The 26505-nt window shown below is 42.2% G+C and overlaps 3 protein-coding genes across 3 annotated transcripts; 1 reads left to right on the top strand and 2 right to left on the bottom strand.

The window, feature by feature from the left end:
- Positions 1-2547: 2547 nt before the first annotated feature.
- ap2b1 (adaptor related protein complex 2 subunit beta 1) lies at positions 2548-12751 on the bottom strand. Its single transcript, XM_083909890.1, has 22 exons — positions 12663-12751; positions 10585-10654; positions 10388-10493; positions 10167-10302; positions 9834-10079; positions 9562-9752; positions 9249-9470; positions 8967-9087; positions 8588-8683; positions 8378-8493; positions 8096-8261; positions 7856-7954; positions 6402-6661; positions 6107-6299; positions 5404-5445; positions 4334-4486; positions 4068-4213; positions 3859-3988; positions 3546-3630; positions 3339-3425; positions 2708-2862; positions 2548-2630 (listed from the first exon to the last, which is right to left on the bottom strand). Exons 2-22 carry the CDS (start codon positions 10619-10621, stop codon positions 2556-2558), a joined length of 2862 nt encoding a protein of 953 aa, XP_083766016.1. The 5' UTR covers positions 10622-10654; positions 12663-12751; the 3' UTR covers positions 2548-2555.
- A 960-nt stretch (positions 12752-13711) lies between these two features.
- Positions 13712-18097, bottom strand: mks1 (MKS transition zone complex subunit 1; the record flags this gene model as incomplete). The annotated part of the gene is made up of 18 exons (XM_083909897.1): positions 13712-13822; positions 13900-13997; positions 14137-14219; positions 14349-14482; positions 14572-14679; positions 14782-14851; positions 14937-15007; positions 15106-15168; positions 15251-15293; positions 15515-15571; positions 15651-15759; positions 15868-15972; positions 16998-17126; positions 17236-17333; positions 17417-17584; positions 17682-17734; positions 17811-17932; positions 18021-18097. The coding sequence occupies 18 exons, from the start codon at positions 18095-18097 to the stop codon at positions 13722-13724; spliced, it is 1689 nt and encodes a 562-aa protein (XP_083766023.1). The 3' UTR covers positions 13712-13721.
- A 634-nt stretch (positions 18098-18731) lies between these two features.
- On the top strand, positions 18732-24333 carry zw10 (zw10 kinetochore protein). Its single transcript, XM_083909893.1, has 16 exons — positions 18732-18891; positions 19432-19566; positions 19655-19756; positions 20231-20308; positions 20422-20581; positions 20753-20905; positions 21003-21200; positions 21352-21488; positions 21580-21762; positions 21872-22095; positions 22246-22317; positions 22425-22594; positions 22673-22803; positions 23603-23734; positions 23820-24022; positions 24122-24333. The coding sequence occupies exons 1-16, from the start codon at positions 18787-18789 to the stop codon at positions 24240-24242; spliced, it is 2304 nt and encodes a 767-aa protein (XP_083766019.1). The 5' UTR covers positions 18732-18786; the 3' UTR covers positions 24243-24333.
- Positions 24334-26505: the final 2172 nt, after the last annotated feature.

Genomic DNA, 26505 nt, shown 5'->3' on the forward strand with positions numbered 1-26505 from the left:
AAATCCAAGCTACTGTGTAGTATTTTGTATTTAACAGCGAGTTGGAGGGGTTTTTATAAATGATATGATTTGTAATAAAAATGTGAAAAATGTCAAAACAAACAAGCGATTAGAATGTTTATGTTTTCTTTTGAACATTAAGGGTGCCGTTGTTGACGGATGTAAAGACAGACCTCAGCTTATATGTCCTTATTTTGCCTTTTCCTCATTAACATTTGCCTGATTTTCTTTTTCAGACATGTTGTATATAAACTGTAAAAACATCTGTAAACACACACGTCTCTCTCTCTACATTGGCTGCACACACGCATAAGGAATCAAACGACGTCATGTGATTTTGACAGTTTATTGACATAAGATGTGACACTGTGACAATAATCATTTACAATGGGATTACAGCACTTTTTCTTCTATTTGTGGGAATGCTTATGCTAATGCTAATGCTGCCGAGAAACAATAAAACAACAACAAAGTTATGACAATAGAGACGTGAAGTCAGTTCTTAAATGGAAGAAGAAAAACCGCACACAGCCTTTTATGAAAAGGGATAAAATAAACAGTGAGCTCATGCATGCACACAAACATATTTGTACATTGTCGTGTATGAAAAACAGTGCCACGTGCACAACTAACCTTCAGAATAAAAGCCTTTTTCTACGGAGTAAATGGAGGCAAGGCTTTGTTATTTTATTTTCATCTTAAACATTAAATTCAATCCTCTACGTGAACTACAACCCTTTACTTGACTTGACTACATTGTACCAGAGGAACTATGTCATCGTTCTATATCATACACATTTAAATGGCAATATTTAAAAACCATATGGACTCTAAAGGTGTTAAAACACAACTGCATTTAATCGACAGGAATGTTTGCAGGAATGAGTTTGGCTGATTTGGTCTGACTTTACCACAAAAACACAAAAACATTGGCATTAAAAGGAAAAAAACAAGGAATGAAACCACTGCAACATGAACACAGAGGTAGATGCACAATAAATATAAGAACGTGTGGAGCCTTAGCATTAGCACACACGAATCTTAAAAATGGAGTGGCACTGGAGTGTGAACGTGTGATCGGGAGCGGGACAAATGTACTGTATGCTGCTCTCACTTCTGAGCAGAAACACTCACCACAATCAATGTATTTCTATATTTGAAACAACGTTATAATCATACAGAAACATTTTTTGCACTGCTGCGTTAGAGGAGTTCCCTCTAAAAGAGAGGTCCGCATTCTCTTTTTTCACCTCGGAAATTCACTTTATCTTGTAATTATTGTACGATCTCGTGACAGGAAAAAAAACCAGAGTAATAATAATAATCACATGCTGCTCAGTGTGATGCGTACGAGCAAGTGTCCAGAAGTACAGTACAGTAAGAGTTAGAGCAGGGGTTCTCAAAGTTTTGATACCTGAGGGCCAATTTAGGAACCCAACATTGGACTGAGGGCCAATTTAGGAACCCAACATTGGACTGAGGGCCAATTTAGGAACCCAACATTGGACTGAGGGCCGCCAATGAAAAAAAGAATAAACATAAATAAATCCCATTTGTAATCATTTTAATGACCAGATTGCAGTTCTACAGTTTAGCTTCAAGTAATATAAGTGTTAATATAATGTAATTTAAGCATTAATATAATAACGCTTTATAATTTACTGGGTAATTACCCAGTATTTTGGCCATTGTTCTTACCTTCTAATTACAGGTTAATACCAAGTAACACATTTCTGTTACCATAAATTTACTGGGTAAATAGCTAGTAATTGGGGGCTGTAGCTACCTGCTTATTACCAGCTTATAACCCAATAATACACTAAAATTCACCATATAGAAACCAGGTAAATACCCAGTATTTTTGTTTACACTTATTGGTCTGTATCCAGTAATGTCCAATAAACATTTAACAAGCTTAGTAGCTCCTGGATTAAAACTATCAACTGTAATTCATTGCGGGGCCGCCAGAAATGTTTCTGCGGGCCGCCATTGGCCCCCGGGTCGCACTTTGAGAACCAATGAGTTAGAGTAAGAGTTAGAGTAAGCCAAGGCCCCTCTGGAGTTTAACCTGCCGACAACAAACAGGGCTGCTGGCAATGACGCGAGTGTGTGTGTGTGTGAGTGGAATAAAAGCCTGCTTTCAAATACAAAAGAAGCCATACAAGATATCTTTTCCTAAATGGTTTGTACACAGAAAAGTTTTCACCACCGGTCACATCTTTACAACATTAAAACACTAAGTTAAGGATGGAATGGTACTCACATTTTCATCTGAATAAGAGGAATTAATAATGCTTCCAACTGCCAAAATAAAGGAAACCGCAGCGAGCAAAGTGCACAGAACAGTTAACAGACGTTAAAATCTGGCTTTTCTCTCTCTCCTGACGGCTTCTTCCAAATATCCCAAATGGATTCAGTCGCCTCCGTCGTTAACCGTTTGAATTCCCTTGTTTCGGCAGTTAGCGTTAGGCGCCGTAAAAATGATAAAACGCTGCTCTTTCGACTGTCGAGGACGTAGCGGAGTGGTTTTATTTTTTTTTACGTCTGAGAGCGGCTCAGTTCTTCAGCACAGAGTCGTACATCTGGTACACGTACTGAGACACCTCAGGTGCCCGGCACTTCAGAGACAGCTGCAGCAAAACAGAGTTAATGTTAGTTAATGGGGAAAACACACATCTCTGCAAATCTCTGGAGGCCAAATACCTACCGTGTAATTGGGGTTGCCGGGCTGAATGCGGAGCTCTGCCAGGATCCAGATGCCGTTGGTTAACTTGAGGGACTGGTACAGCATGTCCTGGCCTTCCACGTTCCTCTTGGCGATGGTGTAGATGTTGTTGTTCTGCAGCTTCCCCGACACCGTGTCTGCAAACGCCACACAATCGCAGTCACTTCGCATCGTGACTCATTCGGAGGAGAAGAGAAACCAACACGAGACACACAAACAAACATCACTATAGTTTCTAACCCCTACTGCGCACAAGAGCTACGACAGACTGTGTGACTGGCAAAAAGGGGGTTTATCGGGGGAACTGAAGGTTCAGCTGCTTCTAAGACCTGGACCATAAAGGGAAAGATGCTGAAGGTAGAGACAAGAGGAACATGTTGAAGCATCCCAAGAAAGGCATGAGTGTGGAGAAAAGAACAAGAAAAAAAGAGACGTGTGAGGTGTGTATGTGAGTAAATGTATGCAGCAGCAGCAGCATGCACCACAGAATTAACCCGCTCATCTACTCACTTTCCCACAACATACTGCTCTTGAGTTGTCACGGTCACAAGAAACAAGTGCGCCGTTACTATGTTACTACTACAGTAAATGTTGTTTGTGTGTTTTTGTTTACCTGCATTTAGGTGACACTCCTTTATCTGATACTGCAGCTCGTTCTCATTGGGGATGTCTTTCCAGGTGGCCAGGAACACCTGTCGCTCTGGAGAGGAGATGATCATCATGATTAGATTATTGGATGTTTGATAGATGTTTAAGATAACGACGGGTCATTGTAAAAACGTGCACGTGTGAACGTTTACGAGCCGAGCCCAAAAATTACCCATTTTTCCATCCTCGACAAAGAATACGTTGAGTGGGATGAGGACGCTGAAGTAGAAGACGTCTATGCTGTTCTTCACCGCCACCTGTTTATGACGAAACAAAGAAGAGTTATCCAAAATACACAAGTTTTTCTTGAAGACAGTTCACGTCTCATCATCTCTAACAGAAATCCTACTTCTGTGAAACTTCAGGTTTTGAATTAAGTGTATTTGGATCTAAGAAGGTCGTCTCTGGTGAGCAAACACAGACTCCTGCATTCTGTGGCGCTGTTTTTCAGATGATTTCGTTGCCGTGTGTGATTCTGTCCTTACCTGCAGGTTATTGAGTGGATCCATCTTCATGACTGGTCCGATGGTGTTGAGAGGCAAAGAAATCTCAATACTCTGGTTGGGCATCAGCGGAGTGTGGACGGCCAGAGGGCTGGTGGGGATGACGCCGAAGCTACACAAAGACGACAACAAAAAATTGTCAATAAAGCTCTTGGTGAACTGTACTGTACTATACTGTCCGTATATCTCACCTGTTCTTGTTGAACTGGACCGCAAAGTCAGTCATGTGCTGCAGGGCCTTGTTCGTGAAGGTCATGTCCATGTACATGTGTCCCTGACGGCGAGAGAAGGTTCCAGAGATCTCCAGGCCTTTGGCTTTCACTGCAGGCAGCCATACCTAGAAAAATACACATACATATCATTTATAATAAAACAATATAATAAATCAGTGGTCAAAAGTTTCAGTTTAGAAATAAATATTTTGTACGGCTCAGAGTTACGTTACGTGCAAACTCACTGCCTTTGGGGCAATGTGGCTTCCACTGGTGCTGGCCATGCCCGTGGAGAGCTCAAACAAGTCGTTGAGGCCGCTGCTGACAGCTGGAGGAGCTGGTGTAGGCGACGGCGCAAAGGTACTGGGCACAGAGGAGGGGATGAAGTTCTGTCCAACCTGTGGTCATCGCAGAAAAACACACACAAAAACAAACAAACAGTGGTTTAAGTAACCATAGTTTCCTCGGGTGTCACTAGACAATCTATAGAGACAAAACACATGAAAAATCCTAAGTCATGCCAAACTGTGATTATGAGGAAATTATTCCACCATTTAGAAATGATTGCCCTGTAAAGACCTGAGAGAAACATCTGTCCCAAGTGATCTGATCACAAACGTTCTCACCTGGCATTAATATGATCTCGTCTGACATAGAGCTGAAGCGATTAATCGATTATTAATCGATTACTAAATTAATCGCCAACTATTTTGATAATCGATTAATCGGTTTGAAGCTTTTTTCATGATTAAAACAAGATTTCTGATTGTTTCAGCTTCTTAAATGTGAATATTTTCTTAAATTTCTTTGCTCCACATAACGAAGAAATCATTAAAACTGAATCATTTTGGTTTGTGGACAAAACAAGACATTCAATAACATCGTCATTTACAGGTTTGACAAACACTGACACTGATGTTTTTTTAACATTTTCTGACATTTTATGGACCAACCGATTCATCGATTCATCGATGAAAATAATCAACAGATTAATCGATTACGAAAATAATCGCTAATTGCAGCTCTAGTCTGCCATATTATGGGCTGTAAGAAGTGGATAAACACACAGTGACAGTGCAGCAGGTCAGAAGACGTCAGCTGAGCAGAATCTCCGAAGCACAGATGTTAAACAACCAGGTCTGAACGTGGACTTTGTGATTAGCGAAATCATTCATGGCAGAGAAAACGAGATGTGAACGAGATCATTTGAATTATGTGAGTGCAAAACCAAACAAAAGAAAGCCAGGTTAAAATCAGGAAGCATGCAAACATGCAGACAAGGTGCGCTGCCGAACACAAAGGGAGCGTGACTTACTGCTGGACTTCCCCCAACACCTCCGCCTAGGTCTCCCCCCAGCTACAGGAGATAAGAGAGGACCCCAAAGACAAAAGACCACACACACAGACAGAAACAGAGACTTTCTTAGCAACCGCAAACCATCAAGAGGAGAACTCCATTTTAGATGTTAAAATCTGCACCAGCATAATGAAGAAGTCCAGTTATTTCAGCAGCTTCAGGAAGTGGAACAAGGAATATGAACACGGTCAAATACAACAAATGTACGTTGGTTTATTTGTAGATTAATAATGTCACATTCCTTCATAAAAACACAATAGAACAATAAAATAAAGATTAAACCTCAAGCTTACTCACATGATCATTGTCTCAGTGAAATGGAATAAGAATCAGAGGATGTGAGGATATACAAGTGGCACATGTAACATTGTTCTGCATAAATGAGGAAATGCTTTTACATAAATGCTGATGATAGAGTTTTTATAAACAAGGCTGCAAAAAAGTCTTGATGGTAACCTAAGCTATAAGAGTTTAAGTTAAACAACTGGACAAAGCATGACTGTAAATATTTTATAAATGCATTATTCTGCTTGTTTTATCATTTTTTTAAAAAAACAACCATGTTTTCTGAGCACCTGATTTTTGGACGGTTAATTACCTCATCTTCCATTATTTTGAGTGATGGTGAAATTTGAACTCTTTGAATTTGAAATCGACTCACCAAGCTGTCCAGTCCTCCTCCCAGAAGGTCCACTGCGCCCATTTGCATGGAGGAAACCTGGGGCACATTGACAGGGGGGCCCAGGTCCAGGTTGAGCAGGTCACCCAGCAGGTCTCCCTGACTCGGGATCACATGTGGCTGATCCATGGCAGCTGCTGGTCCACCGCTCACTGGACTCTCACCTGTATCAATGCTGTCACAGGAGATAACAATATCAATAACACATTTTGTATAAATGAAGTTTTCTTAAGTGAATGCATCCATCATTACGTGCATATACTTGTGTGTGTCTGACCTGCTGTGCTGGACAGGAAGGTGTTTCCGGTGGATTCCGTGGCTGCCCTCCACAAAGGCGCTGGGCGGTTTGTGATAGACGGAGGCCAGAGAGCCGATGTGACAGATGAGCTCGTCCAGCAGGGTGGGCTCAATCAGGTCCGTCTCCTCTGAGATCAGGGGCTTCTCTGACAGCACCACCTCCTTGGCCGTCACGGGGTCAGTGGACAAAAGGCGCCAGTAAATGTAGCCTCTGTCGCGCAGGTCAGGGTTGTCAGAGTCCTGGAGAAGACGGGGAGAAAGTTAGCTTGTGGATTGGCCTGGAGGAGTGTCATTATGGTACAGAAATAAATAATAAGACCTGCACATGTTTTTTAAAGGGCCCATATTGTGCAAAATCAACTTTTTAATCATTTTAGTAATGATATTTGGGACTCAGGGGGTCATACCGGTCCCCAAAATGTGAGAAAAACAAGACTCAGTCATGTTTTAGTGGTTCCACTTAGTGTAAGTATAGGCGATAAAACACGCGATGTTTAAACCTCCCTCGGAATGACGACATAGCGAGCATTTCACCGTGAATGTTGGCACCCCGCCAGGCAGAGTACTTATCAGCTCCACCGTAGCTCACCCTTGTCCCTGTGAAGTACGAGAGTGCAAGCGAGGGAGGAAGAGTGGCTGCACAGCGGAGCACAGTGTTTTACACAAACTTCCAGCCTCCGAGGATTTTTGTGTCCAGTGGATATATTTCATTTATGAAAAAAATGTTCACAAGCTTCACAAGCCCTTTGTTGTTGATCGTGTATGTAAATTCCTATGCTAGAAAAACACCTTGAACGCACCAGTTACGTGCCTGCGGTTAGCGAGTGACATGTGTGGATCAATAATATGAAGAGCACGCGTTTGAAAGCACTGCAGAAAGATGTAGATGTTGTCCTACATTTCTTCTCAACCAAAGGCTGCCTTTCTGTCGTGTTTCCACGTTCTCTCCTCATATTATTGATCCACACACGTCACTTGCAGCCGCAGTAACACTGGTGCATTCAAGGTCTTTTTCTAGCATAGGAATTTACATACACATTTACATACAATAGTTTTTCTTCGATTCTAATGTTTTTATGATCGCGAGAAGCCAAAATCGTGGTCACTCAATCCATTACGGTGAAACGCAGTAACAATGGGTAAACGGACAAGTGGCTACAGTATGGCTGTGGATAGTAAGTTAGATCGACACTCCACTGGAAGCAGTGGGTGTGTGTTTACCTGGGTCCCATTCACATGTAAATGACCAGGCACAAAACCGAGCGTTCTGAAAATGGCTGTTTTGGCAGAGTTATTGAACTGCTATTGTGCTTCATCCTTATGATATTTTGACTAAAGCATGACAGAGACGTGTTCATTAGGGCATCAGGAACTAGTTTAACTTGGGGAAATAGGGTATAATATGGGCTCTTTAAAATAAAAGATGTAACCAACCTGAGTGGCCAGACTGAGAACCTGCTGCACCAACTCCTGAGTCTCTGACGGCTTCTTAAGGAACAGCTTCACGATAGCAGTCAGCAGAGTGAGCTGGACCTGAAAATCAAATCACACAATTCTTGTATTATTTTCCATATCAGTATAAATGCCAAACTATTATATATATACTATAAGTAGATTATTGGAGAAAAAAATACATCCAACATCAACAAAAATGTGTTTTCATGAAGAACCCACCTGAGTGCTCTCATCATGGAAGCCCTCAAGGAAGCTCTCCAGCAACTCGTCTGCATTGTCGATCCTCTCCGCATACTCTCCAACGATCCAGATCATGGCAGCGCGAGCATCGGGCTCGTCCAGAGAGTCCAGGTTCTCACACAGGGTGGCAATGATACTTTCATACCTGCAAAAACACCAGTGAAGCAGCTGTCACAGGCAAACTTTACAAGCACCTTACATCTTTAAAGTGTGACTAGCTGGTTGTAGAGTATTTGTCTTGGGGTTCAGGAGGAAACTCACTTGTTGGGATACTTGCGAAAGATGTCTCTGATGACCACAATGGCCTCCTGGACCACATAGTTTACCTTAGTCTGGATCAGGTCGAGCAGGGTGCTGACACAGCGCTCAGCTGATTGCTGGAGAGGAACAGAAACGGGTCAGACGAGAGGTTAATTAATGCCGAAGTGAATACAGATGAATGTGAATGGATGCAAACAGGACATTTCTTACCTCCACTTTAATGGCACAGCGTCCGATGGCTCGAACAGCTTTGCGCACAAAGTCGACGTCCACCTCCGTCGCATATTCCTTCAGTTCAGCCAGCACCTGAAAGAGAAAGAAAACTGTAGTGCAAAGAAGATCTAAAAGGGTTTTCACAGCAGTCAGTGCTCGGGCTCTGATTATCCAACACACAGAATACAAAATGTACCATGCAGAAATCAAATATTTGTTATTTTTAGAGCTTTAAGGTCATTCTGAAATCCAATACATTTCCCCTCTCTCTCTCTGCAATCATGTGCATGTGCAAATTACACCCTCTACGCACACACACACACACACATACAGACTGTGTGTTAGTATAAATCCTATTGTGTTTCATGTGTGTTACCTGAGCAATGTTGGCTTGAGAGGCCAAGCGGATCATGATGTCCAGTTTCTCCAGTTTCACATAGATGGGATCGTTGTACTTGACAAAGAACACCTTGATTTCCTGCTTCAGGATCTCAGGCCTGCACACATCATCAACATATTACACACATTAGACTGATTGTATTGGAAAATGTGATCATGATCTGAATGATAACTTCACACACAGATGTTTATAATGTGTTTGAATGGTATACGTGGATAAATTCAACCTATTCTATTGATGTTCTCTGTGATCACTGACCTTTTCTGGACAATCAGGTTGATGTTCCTCAGAGCCACATACTGGACCTCCGGCTCTCCAGAAAGCAAGGTGACCAGAGGTGGAGATAACTTCTTCAGTAAGGTGTTGTAGTAGTCGGAGTCCTTGGGCAGCAGCTCTAAGAACTTCATCAGAACTTTAACAGCCGACAGCACCACTGCTGAGTTGGCGTGAGACAGTCGGGGAGTTACACGCTCACAGATACTGAATAACAGAACACAAGGGACGGTGAGAGTAAATAAAAATGGACTTATTTCGTTGAGAAGCACTTTGTTTTTATTGAGGTGACTGGTACCTTTGGGCCTCGCGCTCATCCTTGGGATTATAGTTGGACAGACAGTCCAGTATAAAGATCTGCCCCCACTCTGTGCACTCATTCAGGGCGGTGAGCAGCTTGTTGATGTTCTGGGGATTGAGATCCAGCAGGTTGCTGTTGGGGTGAGACTCACTGATCTCTGACAGAGCAGCAACTGCGTTGGCTACGACCTAAAAGAAAAGAGACAGAGTCTGTGATAAGGACTGTAAAAGATAAGATCAAATTATAAGTGCACACAGCTGGAAACTAACCATGGGATTCGAGTCAGCGATGAGGTCTCTCAAAGAGTCCAGGAAGCCCTGGTCCTCCACCATCTGGGCATTGATGTCATGGAGCTTTGCCACACAAACAGCTGCCGTCTTCCTCACGTACGGGTCCTCGTCCTTCAGGCATTTCCTCAGAGGCTCGCACAGGTATTCCGTGATCTTGTCCACGCGGATGCAGCCCATGGTGCGGACGGCCAGAGCCCTGATGAGAGGGTTGGGGTCCTCACAGTCCTGGAGAACAAGGCAGTACATGTACGATTATCTTAATCTCCTCTGGCCAGGAGTTTAGAAACTAACTGGGGTTATTTTGTGCCTCACCTTAACAAAGCTGTTAACGGCCATGATGGCCATGTCAGGTTGACTCTTAGCGTAGTTCATTAAGTAAAGGTAAACCAACTTCTTCAGCTCCAGGTTGTCAGTCTGCATGCAGTTCACCACATCTGGAAACAAAGAACTGAGAGCAAACGCAAAATATTTTACGTTTAGAGGATGAAGCATCAGATTCATTAATGGACCTTACAATATAACACGGTTCGTACCTGACATCCTTGCCAACCGTCATGGCAGCGATGACCTTCTTCACGGCCTCTTTTCTCTTCTCCTTCTTCTCATTGTTCAGCTCTGCCTTGAGTTCAAAGATCTCCCCTGAAAAAAGATTGTGTTTTTATATGCATCCATCATGAGGCAGACTGAAAATGACTAAAAAAAAGTCCAAATGGACGTCTTCCTTACTCACCTTTTTTATTTGTTGTGAAATATTTGGAGTCTGTCATGGTTGTGGTCCTTTTGTGTCTGCAGCGATGAAACTGTAATTACGAATAAAACGTAATTCAAGTTAATTCATCCTACAGCCATGGACAGTGTCGGCTGACAGTTCACCAAATGTCAGTCTCAGTCAGATGTGAGTACATTTAATGTGAAATGGAAATCTATATCAGGAACAGAAGCTCTTCCTGTTTGTTTGCTCTCACACACACACACACACACACACACACACACACACACACACACACACACACACTTACAGAACGGAGATGTCAAGTGTTGACATGTGCTGTGAATTATTTAAAATCCTCAGCGTCGACAATCATTGGCAAGTCCTAACTAAGCGAAGTGAAGTGCCAGGAAGCAACGTTACAGCACACAAACAGGCTTTGTGAGATTGGTTTCCACTGAGGTCTAAAACATCCTGTCTGGTCGGGGTGGGAATCACAGGGTACTCCACGACACGATACGATATATGGTTCCATGACGATTCTGTGATAATCAATATATTGCAAGACACTCATAATAGCAATGTGGGCTTAATGTGTGAATGAAAATATGGATATTTGCCCTGGCATATCGATTATTGTTTTGCATGAGATATGATATGATACGATACGGGCCCACGGTTGGTGTAGTGGTTAGCACTCTCGCCTTTGCAGCAAGAAGACCCAGGTTCCTGGGTTCGAGGAGTTTGCATGTTCTCCCCGTGTGTGTGTGTGTGTGGGTTTTCTCCGGGTTCTCCGGCTTCCTCCCACAGTCCAAAAACATGCGATATGGGGATTAGGTGAATTGGTCACTCTAAATTGACCGTGTGTGTGTGAGTGAATGGTTGTTTGTCTCTATATGTGACCCTGCGATGGACTGGCGTACTGTCCAGGATGTACCCCGCCTATTGCCCAATGTCTGCTGAGATAGGCACAGCACCCTCTGGTAGATAATGGATGGATGGATGATACGATATATCACCAAATCGATATTTTGACGATACTTCACTATATTGATGGATCATTGTGGTACTAAACAAAGTAGAAAATGTGAAGTTTGGTGGATGAATAATGGTCTTTGGCTCTTATTTCACTGTCAGGACTAGTTCTCTACATGTTACAGTATAAACAGTATAAACCCACCTCTTTTCTTTGGCTTTTAACACTACGTAGAGCGTGGATTTTGTGTTTTATATGTTTTTATGTGTTTTTATGTGACTGTATTTGTTTTGTTGTGTCACATTTTCTATTTTATCTTTCTATTTTATTTTTTTTATCTCTGTTTTACCTATTGTGCAGCACTTTGGAAACAGTTTGTTTAAACTCGTGCTTTATAAATAAAGTGGATTGGATTGGATATGATGACAGAGGAGCAACATCAGAGCAAAACCATGGCTGTTAACAGAGAAAATATGAATAATTTTAAGAGCAAAATTGTGACAGTTTCCTCATGAGTCCAACAGACTCCAGGTGTTTTTTGTCGTATTCAGCGTCCCATACAAAAGGCGTGTTTGAGTTCAGATGTTAGCCAGCCTGTGTTACGGAGCTATCGCTGTGGTTGTGGCGTTAACGTAAAGAGTTAACGTTGTAGCTTCAGTTCCTTCTCCTTAACTAAACTAAACTGAGTACTGAGAATTGCCACAATTGTGACATTTACGACGTGATATTTTCTCATTTCTCTGTCGGCTGTGAGTGACTGAATGCACAGCGCTACGGTGTTGATTACGAGAGCTAGCTTGCTTCAAGCTAAAGGCATAAGTTAAACATTTGCCGCTAAAGCCGCCCCAAGACTTACAATGCTAGCTGTCTAATAAAAACAAAGTACACACACTGATGACTGTGGGGAACACCCGCACAAACAAGGTATATGTTCCTCTTAACCTGATTCGATTGGTAACGTTACAGGATCATTTTTCATCATGAAAACAGTAAAGTGACCACAGCGGCCCAGTTTTCACTGCCGCTGACAGGAGCTCGGTGATGATCACAGCAAACTGGCTGACACGAAAAACATGGAAATGCAGTAATAAAAACTGTGGATTATATACAATATTTCACATACCTGATTGGTGGTATTGAAGCCGAAAAGTATGGAATTACAGAGGGTGTAAAAGACGCAGGTTGGTCCCTTTTCCTAGTTGGAGGAAGATGGAGAATCTGGATTGTGACGGTGCGTTCACGGCCACCGGAAACTGGACAACTTCTCTGCCGAGTTGAGCCTCAGCGATCGATGGCTGTTGATAGCATTCCTGGGACGTTTTGCTCGCGACAAAACGTTTCATGTGGAGATCGAGTCCGATTTTACATGACCTGAACTCGGGAATAATAAACATCACACTGTACGAATGTCTGAGCAACGACAGGAAGAGTGACACCACCCATGACCAACAGTAGAGCGTTGACATGTCGGTACGGCAACCTCATTTCCCACACATTTGAATGCACCACGAGATGAAGGGTTTTTTTATGAAGTCGTGACGAATGAATGGAAACCAGATTAACTCAAGTATGTTCTACTTCTGCAACAAAACAGGGACTAAAATGGACTCAAAACTCATATTATATCCTTTAGTTAATGTATGAAACGCATGCATTAACATGCAAAGCAAATGTGGAGCTCTTCAATGCATTGTAGTGTGTTGTAGAAACTTATAATGCATGTTTTGTGTCTAGATGGAAAATCTTCAAATGTACTCACGTATAAGGAACTTATTGGCAATACCAATGGCTTTGATCAAAAGGGAAAAAAACAACACAACAGAAGTAGTCATGGTTCATATAAATAGTTTATATACGACAACAAGTGTGATACTTGTTACATGTCTGAAAAATGGAAAAATATTCAGATGTGAAAATAAAAAGTTTTGTCTGTAACACATCAGTTTACCCAGGACTCACAATGCTGTGTACATAGATCACAGTACGTCATGTTGTCACACTTAATGGGCATTGTGATTGCATCGACCGAGTCCATCCTCATTATGCCTCATTTATGACCGACATGTGAGCATTCTTGGATATATTTCTCTTCTCTTGAGTCCGTATTGTACATCGTTGTTCTCTGTCCTCAAGCAAATGTTCAACATTTGAAATGTCATTTTTACGCTTAACCTCAAACTAGTCATTTTGAGTCGATTTGGAGTTGGGAGGTGGCGCTGATGAGCTCTCTGGGAAGGGCTTCTCTGGCCTCTTGCATCCTTTTCCTGACTCTGTGGAAGGCCTCTGACAGAGAGAAAAAAAACAAAGTTTTAGCCTTCAAACCTCTCATCTTATACGACTGTACAAATAATTGTCTTTACCCAGGATGCTGCAGATGGCTCCTTGCTGACTAAATCCTCCCAGCTGGTCGTAAACTTTCTGCCTTCTCTTCTTCATCATGGAGGCGTCAACAAAAGACCTAAAAATACACCCAACACAGATATTTAAATAAACAACACATTCATGTGAAATGACTTCATGGTGATGACTTATAGAGGAACTACACAATCCTCTATTAACAAACGGCCACATGATGTTGTGAGAATATTAAATATTACCTGGCTTGCTGGATGCAGTGCAGATTAAAGGTAACACTTCCTGTGGTTTCAGTAGAAAAGCCAAGGCGACTAAGCCGGTCTCCCTGCATGCACATCAGTTCATTCAGTGTCATTATTGAAACAACACGGACATAGACAATTACTGCTGCACCAGTGACAAATAGCTCAAATAACATGTACTGTACGACTACTTCACAGAGGTTGGAATGCACCTTGAAGGTCCCTGGTATTCGGACGTAGCTGTGGTCTTCCAGCTCTGGAGAACCTCCAATAAAGAAGCGTCTCAGAGCAGACACTGTCCCCATCTTCAGGGGTCTCCATGTATGGCAAGTTATTGTATGTTTACCTAAAAACACACACACTTGTGCTTCAGGAAATTCCAAAATAGACCTCATTCCCTTATAATCCCACATCTGTGCAGCGTGAACATCATACCAGGTATAGCTGGAAAAAGCACGTAGCCGTAGCCTTCAGTACGATAGCGCTGCCAGGAGTCCAGTGACAGGACCTTGAAGAAAATTGCTGGCCATTGAGGAATTGATTCTGAAATGAGGACAGAAATCACATGAGAATTTGTTTTTTAAAAAGTGGTAACACATTTGAAAACCAATTATTTGTGCACAATATTCAGTCGGGGACACTGACCCTCTGTGTCCTTTCCACACATGTAGAAAGCCTCAAAGGTGAAGGGGTGACTGAAGAAAGCGACATTCTCCTGTTGGTGCAGAGAATGTTGAAGACTTGACAAATCTCACAGGGAATGTGACATCATTTTTTTTTTTTTAATGATATACACACACCTTCCCTAATGTTTTGGTCCGGCAGGTCTGAGTAACCCCTGAGAGAGGCTGCAACGGCAAGCTGGTCCAAACTGAAACACACATGAACAACACCAGATGAACCAAATTTAATTTAACTGGTTTAACAATGCAAACAGTGCCATATTATGCTCTATATGATGTAACTCACAGTTGGATAGTTCCATGAAGAAGTGGATGTATAAATTATCATATTCAAAGCCTTGAGCTGAGACTGCGTTGAAAGAAGAAGAAGATTTAAATGTCAAACACTGTTAATCCAGAAAAGTAAACAGTAACCACCACAGTCAACTCACCGATTTCTCCGTTCAGCATATAACGCAGAATACCTGCAGGAGGCTAAAAGAGAAACAAATGGTAAGCTTAAAATGCTATTGACTGAATGTGCATGTGAATGGATGTGAAGGGGTTAATAATAATAATAACAATAATACAGAATACGATCATTTCAGTCTATATTTACACAGACACAGTGGCAGTGGGGTTTTGCAGCTTTCTGGTGTCATTTACGTCAATAAAATATCAAGTTTCTGACAAAAATAAGCTCTGGACTCACTTACCACTTCAAAGTCTGGCCCAACAAGGCTATTGAGGTATTCCTTGTGCCTCACATAGAGCTACGAACAAGAGAAATAATGTCATGATAACGTTCTTTATCAATTAAATGCTGAATAATCACGACAATATTCAACTCACATCTTTATACATGTTCTGTTCTCGGTCCTTTTCCTCCGGCTTCATGGCTGAGGACACGTTCTCGACAGTCAGCCTCCAGACGTCTTTCTTTTCCCCGTCTGTAACGATCCTGCTCAACAGCACACACACACGTTTGGTTTTTATTTTTCATTCATCAGATACAATTGTCATTATAACTTGTTTGTTTCCATGCAACAATACAGTGTTTATAACTTGCCTGTAGGGCTCATTGTCTGTGTTGAAGTCAGGTTTTACAATGACCGTTCCGTTTCCGTCTGTTTTTATGGTTAACAGCAAATATTCATTCTCTTTCTGACCCAGCCTGTGAAACCAAACACATGAAGGAGAAAGATATTTATGTTATACAAGGTCACAAAGACAGAGACCAAATATTCACACACATATACTGTAGGTACGTGGTCTTTTGATTTCTGCCACTACAATGTGACCACATCCTTAGAATTACCCTCATTAAGTTTCTGCCAACACTTTCACACCATACAAGCGATGATAATGCACAGAGTAATGGAGCTACATTCTCTGAAAGAGAGGCAAAAAGACGACTAAAGGCAAAAAACACAGATGTAAACAACGTAGGATTAAATCATTGGTTCTCAAAGTGCGGCCCGGGGGCCAATGGCGGCCCGCAGAAACATTTCTGGCGGCCCGCAATGAATTACAGTTGATAGTTTTAATCCAGGAGGTACTAAGCTTGTTAAATGTTTATTGGATATTACTAGATACAGACCAATAAGTGTAAACAAAAATACTGGGTATTTACCTGGTTTCTATATGGTGAATTTTAGTGTATTATTGGGTTATAAGCTGGTAATAAGCAGGTAGCTACAGCCCCCAATTACTAGCTATTTACCCAGTAAATATATGGTTACAGAAATGTGTTACTTGGTATTAACCTGTCATTAGAATGTTAGAACAATGGCCAAAATACTGGATAATTACCCAGTAAATTATAAAGCGTTATTATATTAATGCTTAAATTACATTATATTAACGCTTATATTACTTAACGCTAAACTGTAGAACTGCAATCTGGTCATTAAAATGATTACAAATGGGATTTATTTCTGTTTTTTCCCTTTGGCGGCCCTCAGATCAATGTTGGGTTCCTAAATTGGCCCTCAGGTATCAAAACTTTGAGAACCCCTGGGTTAAATAAAACTAAGCAGAACTCCTTCACATGGTCTTTGGATGAGAATGAGATGCACAAGGATTAAAGATACCAGACTAACGAGTAAGTGTATTCATGTCATGCAGTAAACCAAACATGAGGAAATGAGGACTTTAATTCATTAAACAGAAATGTGGTTTCAGTCGTTATGACCTTACCTTGCAGGCGGGCCCAGGTCTCCCATGATGTGCATGGTTTGCATGGCGTTATTCACCACATGACTGTTTTTCACAAAGTCCGCTGTCGGATCCCAGTTGATGATTTTTGACTTGGGGATACTTGAGTCCCTGCAAAATACAACACACACACACACATGATATGTTTCAGATACATATTTCCTGCATGACATGTAATATCAGTCCTTTTAAAAATGAGTGAGATGGTGATTTCGCCTACATGGTGCGTCTGTCCTGTCGTCTGTGTCTGATGCTGGACATCCTTTCCGCCAGGAAAGTGGGGTTGGATTTGTTCGTGGTCAATACATCAGAAGATTGCTGGTTTAAGGGTGAAAGAAAGCAAGTTACTCACACACACCAATATCTGGAGAATGTGTGGTTTCACACACAGCACAACCTACCAGCTGGTGAAAAGGAAGACAGTTGGTGTAGCGGTCGTGATCGGTGTAAGTGAATATCCTGCGATTTCTTTGACCCTTGGCCTTCTTCAGGGCCTGGATCTCCGTATGGTACTGTCGGTCCAGAGGAGTCTGACATACTGCCTCATTCTGGAACAGCTCCATTTCGTACTGAAGCCCCAACAGAGAGAAATGTTGGCAAGGAGGTGAGTTTCATCAACACAACACACAGGAATAAGTCCAACTTGATCAAGGTCCTAAACCTTACCTGACTGAAGAATTTCTCCTGCCAGCCGACCACCAGTTCCTCCTTATCATCACCTGGTGACACAGTAAAGTAACAGTAAATAACTTAGCTTCTATTACAGACTCCCCCCTGCAGATAAAGCACCATTACCGGTCTGGACTTGTGATGTGAGGGTTTCCAGCTCAATGGCTCCTCCGTCGTGCTGGGGCAGAACCTGCTGCTGGAGGTGCTGAGTCAGGGCGACTGTGGAGGTCACCCTCTTTATTGTCACCCTACATTGTCAGGAAATACACAGATACCGTGACTCATGGACTTGGCAGTTACAGGCTAATATTAACGTTATAGTCACGATATACTTACTTTACTTGTATGTTTTTGACAGCATCCCGGGACCGATACACAGCCTCCCCGGAGTCTGTGTTCCACAGGTCTGCCATTAGTGTTCAGCTCATAAACACACCGTCTTTAGCGGTTAGCTTGAGCTGCTACGACACGACTTTCATTGCAGTTTTTCCTCTCTCTTACGTGCTGGCGAAAAACGGGCAACTGATAACCGAACCCCGTGTGGAAATATGACTAACAAGAGCGTCCGCGAATAATAACAATAATGTAAATGCTGTAAATTAGGGCAATAGATGAGACGTTCACATGCTATCAGCGAAAATCCAAAGAGGTCGGCTAGTGGATCGTTGTCGTTGCCATAGAGATAATGGCTGTTCTTGTTTTCGGTTGTCGGGACATTACTGCCCCCTATTGACCTGGAGTATATTGCAACACGGTTCTCTCATACTATTATATGTACATATACATATGGATTTTAGGGCTGCAACTAACAATTATTTTCATAATAGATTATTCTATCGATTCTCTCTCTATATATAGATGCACAGGAAAAAGGAGAAGAATGTTCTGCTGGCTGGATCTAATAAGAAAAAGACAACCGAGCCGCCCTACCTGTTGGGGGCGGTAACGTACCATGAACGTAGTGTGTGCCGTAATCAAAACAACGAAGAAAAATCCGGGCGAGGCGGACCAATCACAGCACCTGGCGGGTGTTGGGTTGTTGTGCTAGTGTTGCTCTGTCGCACACTTTTGTGACATTATTGTCACAAACGACGCCTTCACCATGGCGTCGTTTGTGACCGAAGTGCTCGCCAGCTCCGGCAAACTGGAGAAGGACGACCTGTCTGGTAAAATCAGCAAGATGTCGCGTAAGGTGGAAGACACGAAGGTGAGCGGGTTAGCTGACGTAGCATTAGCAGCGCGGAATAAAGTTTTGAGTTAGCGTTAGCTGTTCGCGCTAAACTTCACCTGGCTTTTGAGACACAAGCCGAAAATGTATAAACTCTACGGCCCTATTGCAAAAAATAAATAAAGCGAACTATCCAGCAGGATTAAAGCTCGTTAAATGCATTTATTTAATGTTTACGGGGCTGATAGCTAACCATACGTGGAGTCATGTAACTATAGCTACGTGGCTCATTTCTATTACCACAGAACAGTGGAATCATTAAATGAATCATTTTTAATGAGCAAAAAACTTATTATAAAGAACTTGTATGTGTATTCAGACCAGAGTTAAACCGATTGGCCGAATCATTATAATGATTGTATCTATTTTACATCAAATCTATGGTAACAACTCACCAGTTCACACACAATTTTTTCTAGTTCTTTTGGAATCATCGTGATTACATTCACTCTCAATTCACAAACACAAACTTCAGAACGTGTTCTGAGATTTAATCAAAATAATGTATTCCCCCAACAGGAAGAGGTATGTGACATGTTAAAGAAGAGATATGGTGAATTCCTACCGAGTCTTGGAGGGTCTGAGGAACTAATGGTTCAGGTTGACGAGGTCTCCAAAGAAATGGATGCCCTAAAGAATTGCATTGAGAATGAGGTATGTATGAATCAAAATCACGTTTACAGCTTTGTAATTTTTTTTTTTTTTTAAATCCTATATATTTGGTGTTTGTTTTTGAACACAGGTACAGCACAATGTTCACTCAGCTGTGACCGAATATGCAAAGCTGAAGCAGCAGCTGGAGAAAAATACCATCATCATAGCAATGTTAGGACACTTAAAAGAGGTACGTCATACATGCAGTTTATGAAGTCAAGCGCAATATATTGTCATTTTTCATACTGTAAAGTTTTTTATACTGTAGTTTTCTCATCAGTGCAATATCCATATCCTTATTTAATATCCTTATTTAATAGCTCAACCTTGTTTCCTTGTACGGTAAATACCATGTGCATACTGTGTATATTCTGCAGACTGGTTATAATGTACATTCTACATTCAATTTTAAACCTATTTTTATAGTCAGTGTTAATATCTTTATATATTGTATTTCTTTTTGGTAATGCATGTTTATTATTTATTATCCTTGTCTTTATTATCTTGCTGCTGTAACACTGGAAATTTCCCCACTGCGGGACTAATAAAGGACTATCTTATTTTATCTTATCTTAAGAAATGTGTAAAACTGTGTAATTAATAATTTAATTAGGTTTATGCATACATATTTCAACATGTTTGTCTGCCATTTCTTGTGGATCAGTTTCATAATGCAATGGAGGACTTCAGCAGAGCTTTACTGGAGAAGAAGTATGTTGATGCTGCCAACCTCCTGGAAAGAGTAAGAGCTGCTTCCTTAACGTTCACGCAAAATGGGGACATTAAGTTTTAAAATAAGGTCAATTACCGGGAGGAGAATGTACTTATTTATGGGTATTACTTTTTTTTTTTCAGGCAAGAGTCAGTGTCAATTCATTGAAGTACTGGAAGACGTCCCATCTCCCACTGATCAGTACTCTCAGCTCTGAGCTGACGGTGCAGAGGGAAAACTTAATTTACCACCTGGGAGACGAATGGAAGCGCCTCGTCATCTGGAGATTACCGTCCCCGAAAGGTAAAATCTCTTCTCTACTTAAGTGTAGGTGTATGTGATTCAAGCTAATCCAGTGGCTCTTAGAATTTCCACAAAACTTTTGTCAGCTGTTCTTTTACTTGTCAGCCATTCTTGTGCTGTATATTTATGAAACCCATCACAGCTCTGTTTATTTTTTGTCTGTATCGCCAGAGCCTGCAGGTGTGAAGTCTTTTCTGAAGGTGGAGCTGAACCTGTGCCATCCTTGCAGTAAAGACGGTGAACCAAAACCAGCTGCTTTGTTGTGCTGTGTCCTGCAAGCACTGGCCGTCCAGGGAGACCTTCAGCACAAGATCAAACTCTTCAGTAAGAACAGCAGAAACGACTCATTGTTCGTTACGCAGGCCTTCACTGGGACATCATCTGAATGTGAAGTAAAAACCTGTTTGGTTCTGCCGCTCAGGTCAAGTACTGTTGAAGAACATGTTGAAGCCGTTGGTCATCCACCAGTCGCTGTCAGTGAAGGTCACAGAGCAGCAGAATGAGGGCACCGTCCTGGCCCTGGAGTGTTTGAAGGCGAGCCACGAGGATCGACCCACACCCTCACAGGTTTACAACAAACTGCTCCTGGTGCTCAAGACGCTGCACTCACAACTGCTAGGTACAATATACGTCTGATGTGATTTCACTTTCACATTTATTTCGAAATAGTCACAAGGATAGAAGCTTTATAAATATAACCTTAACAGGATTTATCCTAATTAACGCTAACCCCATCTATTATGAAGAATAACGTGTATGTTATTTTTCAGATGTGTCCATTGGAGACCAAAAGCTCTCGACGATCTTAGGAGAGCTGATTTGGGAGGAACTCTCCCAGTGCATCATCCATGAGTGTCTGCTATATTCCATACCCACCAACAGCAGTCAGCTGGAGAAATACAACACTGTATGGACCTGACAGCAGTTTGTATAAAGCAATTACTTACTTAAAAAAATGATACTGTACAACTAAAAATCCTTTCTTCTACATATTGAAGGTGATCAAGGAAACAGAAGAGTTTGAGAAGTCTTTGAAGGAGATGGGCTATCTACAGGGCAATTCTACAGACCTGCTCAAGTATGCCAGGGACGTCAACTGTCACTTTGCCAGCAAGAAATGCAAAGACGTTATCGTGGCAGCCCGCAAACTCATGACCTCCAAGATGCACGTCACTGTAAAAGTATGTCTGGTTGAAAGAAATATTGTCCTCAGATTTAATGTAGTCTCTCCCCCCCTGTTTTAGTGAGCAACTGATTCATCTATACGTTTGTATATTCTCCTTTTGTTAGATCACCCCAGACTCCAAGCTCCCTCTCCCCAAGCTACCTGTTCCCAGTGCAGGGGTGAAGCCGAAGCAGGGGACCACGCAGGAGGAGGTCGTGATGGAGAACACAAAGCAGCTGTCTGCGTGGAGTCTGTGTCTCCCGGCCTGCCGCATCAGTGAGTCAGTGCAGCAGCTGATGGAGCTGGCACTCAACACGCTGTGTGAGGCCGTTGGAAGCTCCACACAATGGTACGTTAGGGCGCTCAAAGACCCCACTGTCCATTGTACCGTCTTACATAATGAGATGCCTGGTAGCACAAAGCACGATGGAATGGCTCTGGCCACATTTAGAAGCCAAGAAGGATTCATCAGTAAATGAGTGTTTTACTTTTTTTCCAGTGCTTTACAACTCTTCTTCACCGTGAGAAACGTTTTCCAGTTGTTCTACGATGTCGTACCAACATATCACAAGTAAGGCTGTTTCCACATCACACAATAATATCACGGACACAAACCCCACACGTTACCTCTGAAGGTGTAAACGGTTCTTTCCTGGTTTCTTTGCTGCTTTTATTCAGGGAGAACCTGCTCAAGTTCCCTCACCTCGCTGCAATCCAGCACAACAACTGCATGTACCTGGCTCACCACCTGCTCACACTGGGCCACCATTTCAGAGGTCACCTGCCTCAGCCACTCAGCGGGGGCGTCGCAACATTCGTGGACATGGTGCCGGGTTTCAGGAAACTTGGTAAGCAAACGCTGGAGTATTTCAGTCACCACTGCATTCTACATTCTCTCTTTCATGGTATTAACCTTATTCCCTCAGGTGCCCAGTGCTTCTTAGCACAGCTGAACGTGCAGAGAGCTGAACTGTTGGAGAGACTTTCAACGGCTCACAACTTCTGCAACCTGGACGATGAAGATAATTACATCGCAGCGAGCAAAGCCGTCAGACAGGTGAGAGGAAACTGTAGATTTTTGTATTTTATTTATCTGTGCGTTAAAGCTCCAATAGAGTGGTCCTGTTGCACATATATGTTAGTTATGGAGGTCTACTTGCATACATTAACTTGTTTTTATGGTCCAAAACCTCCTAGTTGCTCGAAATGAGCCGATAAAAATCTGTTCTTATTGAAGCTCTCGTCAGCCACGCTGATTCAGACAGAAATCTTGCCCGAGAAGTGTGTTGTTATTGGCCAGCCAGCGTAGAGCCTTCCCAACTGTCTTCTGATTGGCCAATACCCGGAAGTGACATATTTGCACACCAGCTCTCAGAAGCACAGCTCCCCCCTCTGGATGCACTGCTCCTCATTATCAAAACATTTTTTTAACAATGTTTAAAAATAGTTTTGTCATGACTCCCCGCCGCAGTCTCTTTTATGACTTTGACCCGGAGTCAGACCCAGAGTCAGAAGACACTGTCGCTCGTGAAACACCTCCACAACAGACGTTATTCTTCTTCTGCGGTTCAATGTACGCAACCGGATGTGTCCGGAGCAGGACGATCGGCTGCTCCGGAGAACCGCTGTTTACGTAACCGGACCAGGTTTTTTCAGAGATCTCGCTGAGCCCGAGATTACAATAAAACACAGCGTTCTCAGCAGTGGCTAAACTGCTTGTTTAGAACCTTCAGGGCTTCTTAAACAAGTTAATGACGCAGATACACACTAAAAAATAGCGTTAATTGGAACTTCCGGTCTAGGTCCGCTTTAATGATAACTAGACAAATACATTGAATCTGTTTGTTTGACTGCAGGTGATCCATCAGTTGAAACAGTTGGGTACAGTGTGGCAGGACGTGCTACCAGTCAGCATCTATTGTAAAGCCATGGGCAACCTCCTCAACACGGCCATCACGGAGGTCATCTCCAAAATCATGATGCTCGAGGTTTGTCTTTTTATTCGTTCTGTGGCAGGAAGTTCAGTTGTATCGTTAAAGAAGTTCCTGATCAACGAGGATTTTATTTGGACAGGACATTTCCTCTGAGGACGGAGAGCACCTACACACTCTGTGTCAAACCATCATCGAGGAAGGTCCACTGGTCTTCATCCCTCTGGCCGAGGAAAACAAGAACAAGAAATATCAAGAGGAGGTGCCGCTGTACGTGAAGAAGTGGGGCACCTTCAAAGAGCTGGTCATTGTGCTGCGGGCCAACCTGCAGGAGATCGTGGACAGGTGAGACGGGTGAAAATAAACTGATATTTGTATAAGATTGGTGTTTTTCCCTACAGACATCCTGACTGATTTATATTTTCCTCTGATTCCTCTCCACAGGTGGGCTGATGGCAAAGGTCCACTGGCGTTGGAGTTCTCCAGTTCGGAGGTGAAGAATCTGATCCGAGCCTTGTTTCAGAACACAGAGAGGAGAGCCGTAGCTCTGACCAAAATCAAATAAATAATCACAGCTAATGAACGCCACAAAGAAACCACAGCACGTTTTCCTCTTGGGAGGGAAAAATATCAATCATGTCTTTGTTCATTTCCATTCTCCTGTTATGTACATTAAATATATACACTATTCCTTTAACGTCGGCCACTTGGTGATATTTACCGATACTGAAGAAATGCTTTCTTTACAATTACGCCACAGCAGAATAACAGGTTATTACACCAGGTCTTAACAGCATATGTAATGTCCTTAAATCTGTGTCCTACGACACGGATGCTGGTCTGAAGAGTTTGGCCCCGTCTATAATCTGTATGTAATCAATCTGTGGGATATTGTTGTCTGCAATCAGTCCTGCAGAGATTACGTGGGGGCTTCTTTACATCAGCGTTGTGCAGGCTCAAGTCGTATAACTCTGAGGGTTTAACGTGACAGAGGCATCCCAGTGTGTGTGTGTGTGTGTGTGTAACCAGTGGCTTTGCCATCTGTTGACATGTGATGTTGTGTTCAGGGTTAACTTTGTTGGAGTTCATGTGCTGATGTTGACTGAGAGAAATGTACATTAATTAGTTCTGGCACAGAAACCTGCGTCTCCTATTCTTCTGTATGTATAGAGACACAGCTTTTGATTTTTTCTGTAATAATCTGCCCTGGTGTGACGACACTAACGGTGACACAGTGTTTTGTGTGCTGCACGTTATCAGAATTTGCTCCTCATAATTCGGGGGGGGGGGGGGGGCGGAGCCTAACAGCTGTGCAGTTGCCTAGCAGCTGCTGCATCACTTCCATGTGTCCGTTTTACATGGTTTAAAACTTGATGACTTCACAAACTTCAAACTCTGGCAGCAGCTGGATTTATCGGGTGCAAGAGGTACGTGAGTATTTCATCAAATTTATCTTTTCTTTAAATTTCTTTAAAAAAAACTGTTACTATGAGTTACTCTGCTGACTGAATTTTCTATTATTTGGATTATTAGTTGATTTATTGTTTTCAGAAAATTGCTTTCCCAGAGTTCAAAGATGAATCAAATGTTAATGTAATAATAAATAGAATATATGATGTTTGGGGGGGGCAACATTTCAACAACACAGATGTGAAACCAGAGAACAAAGTTATATTTAAATTGAGATCCAGAATAGAATCTGATGAGCCTTTAGTCTACTTTAATTTGAGAGAGATTATCAGTTCTGGGGTTTTTTTGTGTGTGAATGTTGTCATTGAGTAAATGCAGTGACATTTTTATGCTCCGCAATCGACGAGCGACGCGGAGCATATAGCGTTCGCACCGTTCCGTCTGGACTAAAATGAATACCTTCCTGTGCGCGTACGTCCTTCACATTTTGCAGGATTGTTTAGTGGGTGAATATCTCCAGCCTTTTTTTTCGTTTTGTCCAAAAACCTTTTTTTGAATTTTTCGTTTATTTTTTACGCGTTTTTTTTGCGGGGAAATGTGAGAAATGTGTAAACGGCACTTTACGAGCTTGTCAACACGATAACTTGGCAAATATTCGACATATTGATGTCAAACTGGCACTGTCCATGCCTCTTACAAGTATCTTGGACAAGTTCGAAGATCCTTGACCTTGAGACCTTGACCTACTTTTCAAGGTCACAGCTGCACTTGAAACTTGGAAAATAGCCAAAAACCGGCACTTTTCAACCTTGTCAACGTGATAACTTGACAAATATTTATTGTATTGCTGCCAAACTGGCACTGTGGATGCCTCTTACAAGTATCTTGAATAAGCTCGAAGATCTGTGACCTTGACGTACTTTTCAAGGTCACAGCTGCACATCACATGTCCAAAGTGGCCTTCATTGCCTATGCAAATTTTGCCTTAAAATTGGCATAAAAATGTGGGCGCATGGACTCAGCGCGGAGCATTAGTAGTCGTCGACTATCACCACTCTAGTTTAAATAGTAAATTTGTCCACATTGGTCCGGACAATGAAAATCCTTAAGCCTTTTCTAACCAAACAGTCTATAATCTTTGCAAATCCATCGTGTTCCTTGGTGTTTCACAGATCAGGTTTGAGGATTAGTGATAATCCCTTCATGTGTAATAAGTTGCTGCAGACCACAGACACCGATCGGTCCACTTCAGACCACTTCAGACCACTTCATCACAGCCGGGACACGGATAGATGCTTTTTTATTCTCTTTTTAAATGGGAACAAAGAAATTGGATGCATTGCACTGAAGGAAATCACCTTCATTGATGGAAAACAATCTGATCCGAGTAAATCCGGTGTCATTTCTCCAATAGAACT

This window comes from Microchirus variegatus, assembly GCF_963457635.1.
Source record: "Microchirus variegatus genome assembly, chromosome: 2".
Classification (NCBI taxonomy): domain Eukaryota; kingdom Metazoa; phylum Chordata; class Actinopteri; order Pleuronectiformes; family Soleidae; genus Microchirus; species Microchirus variegatus.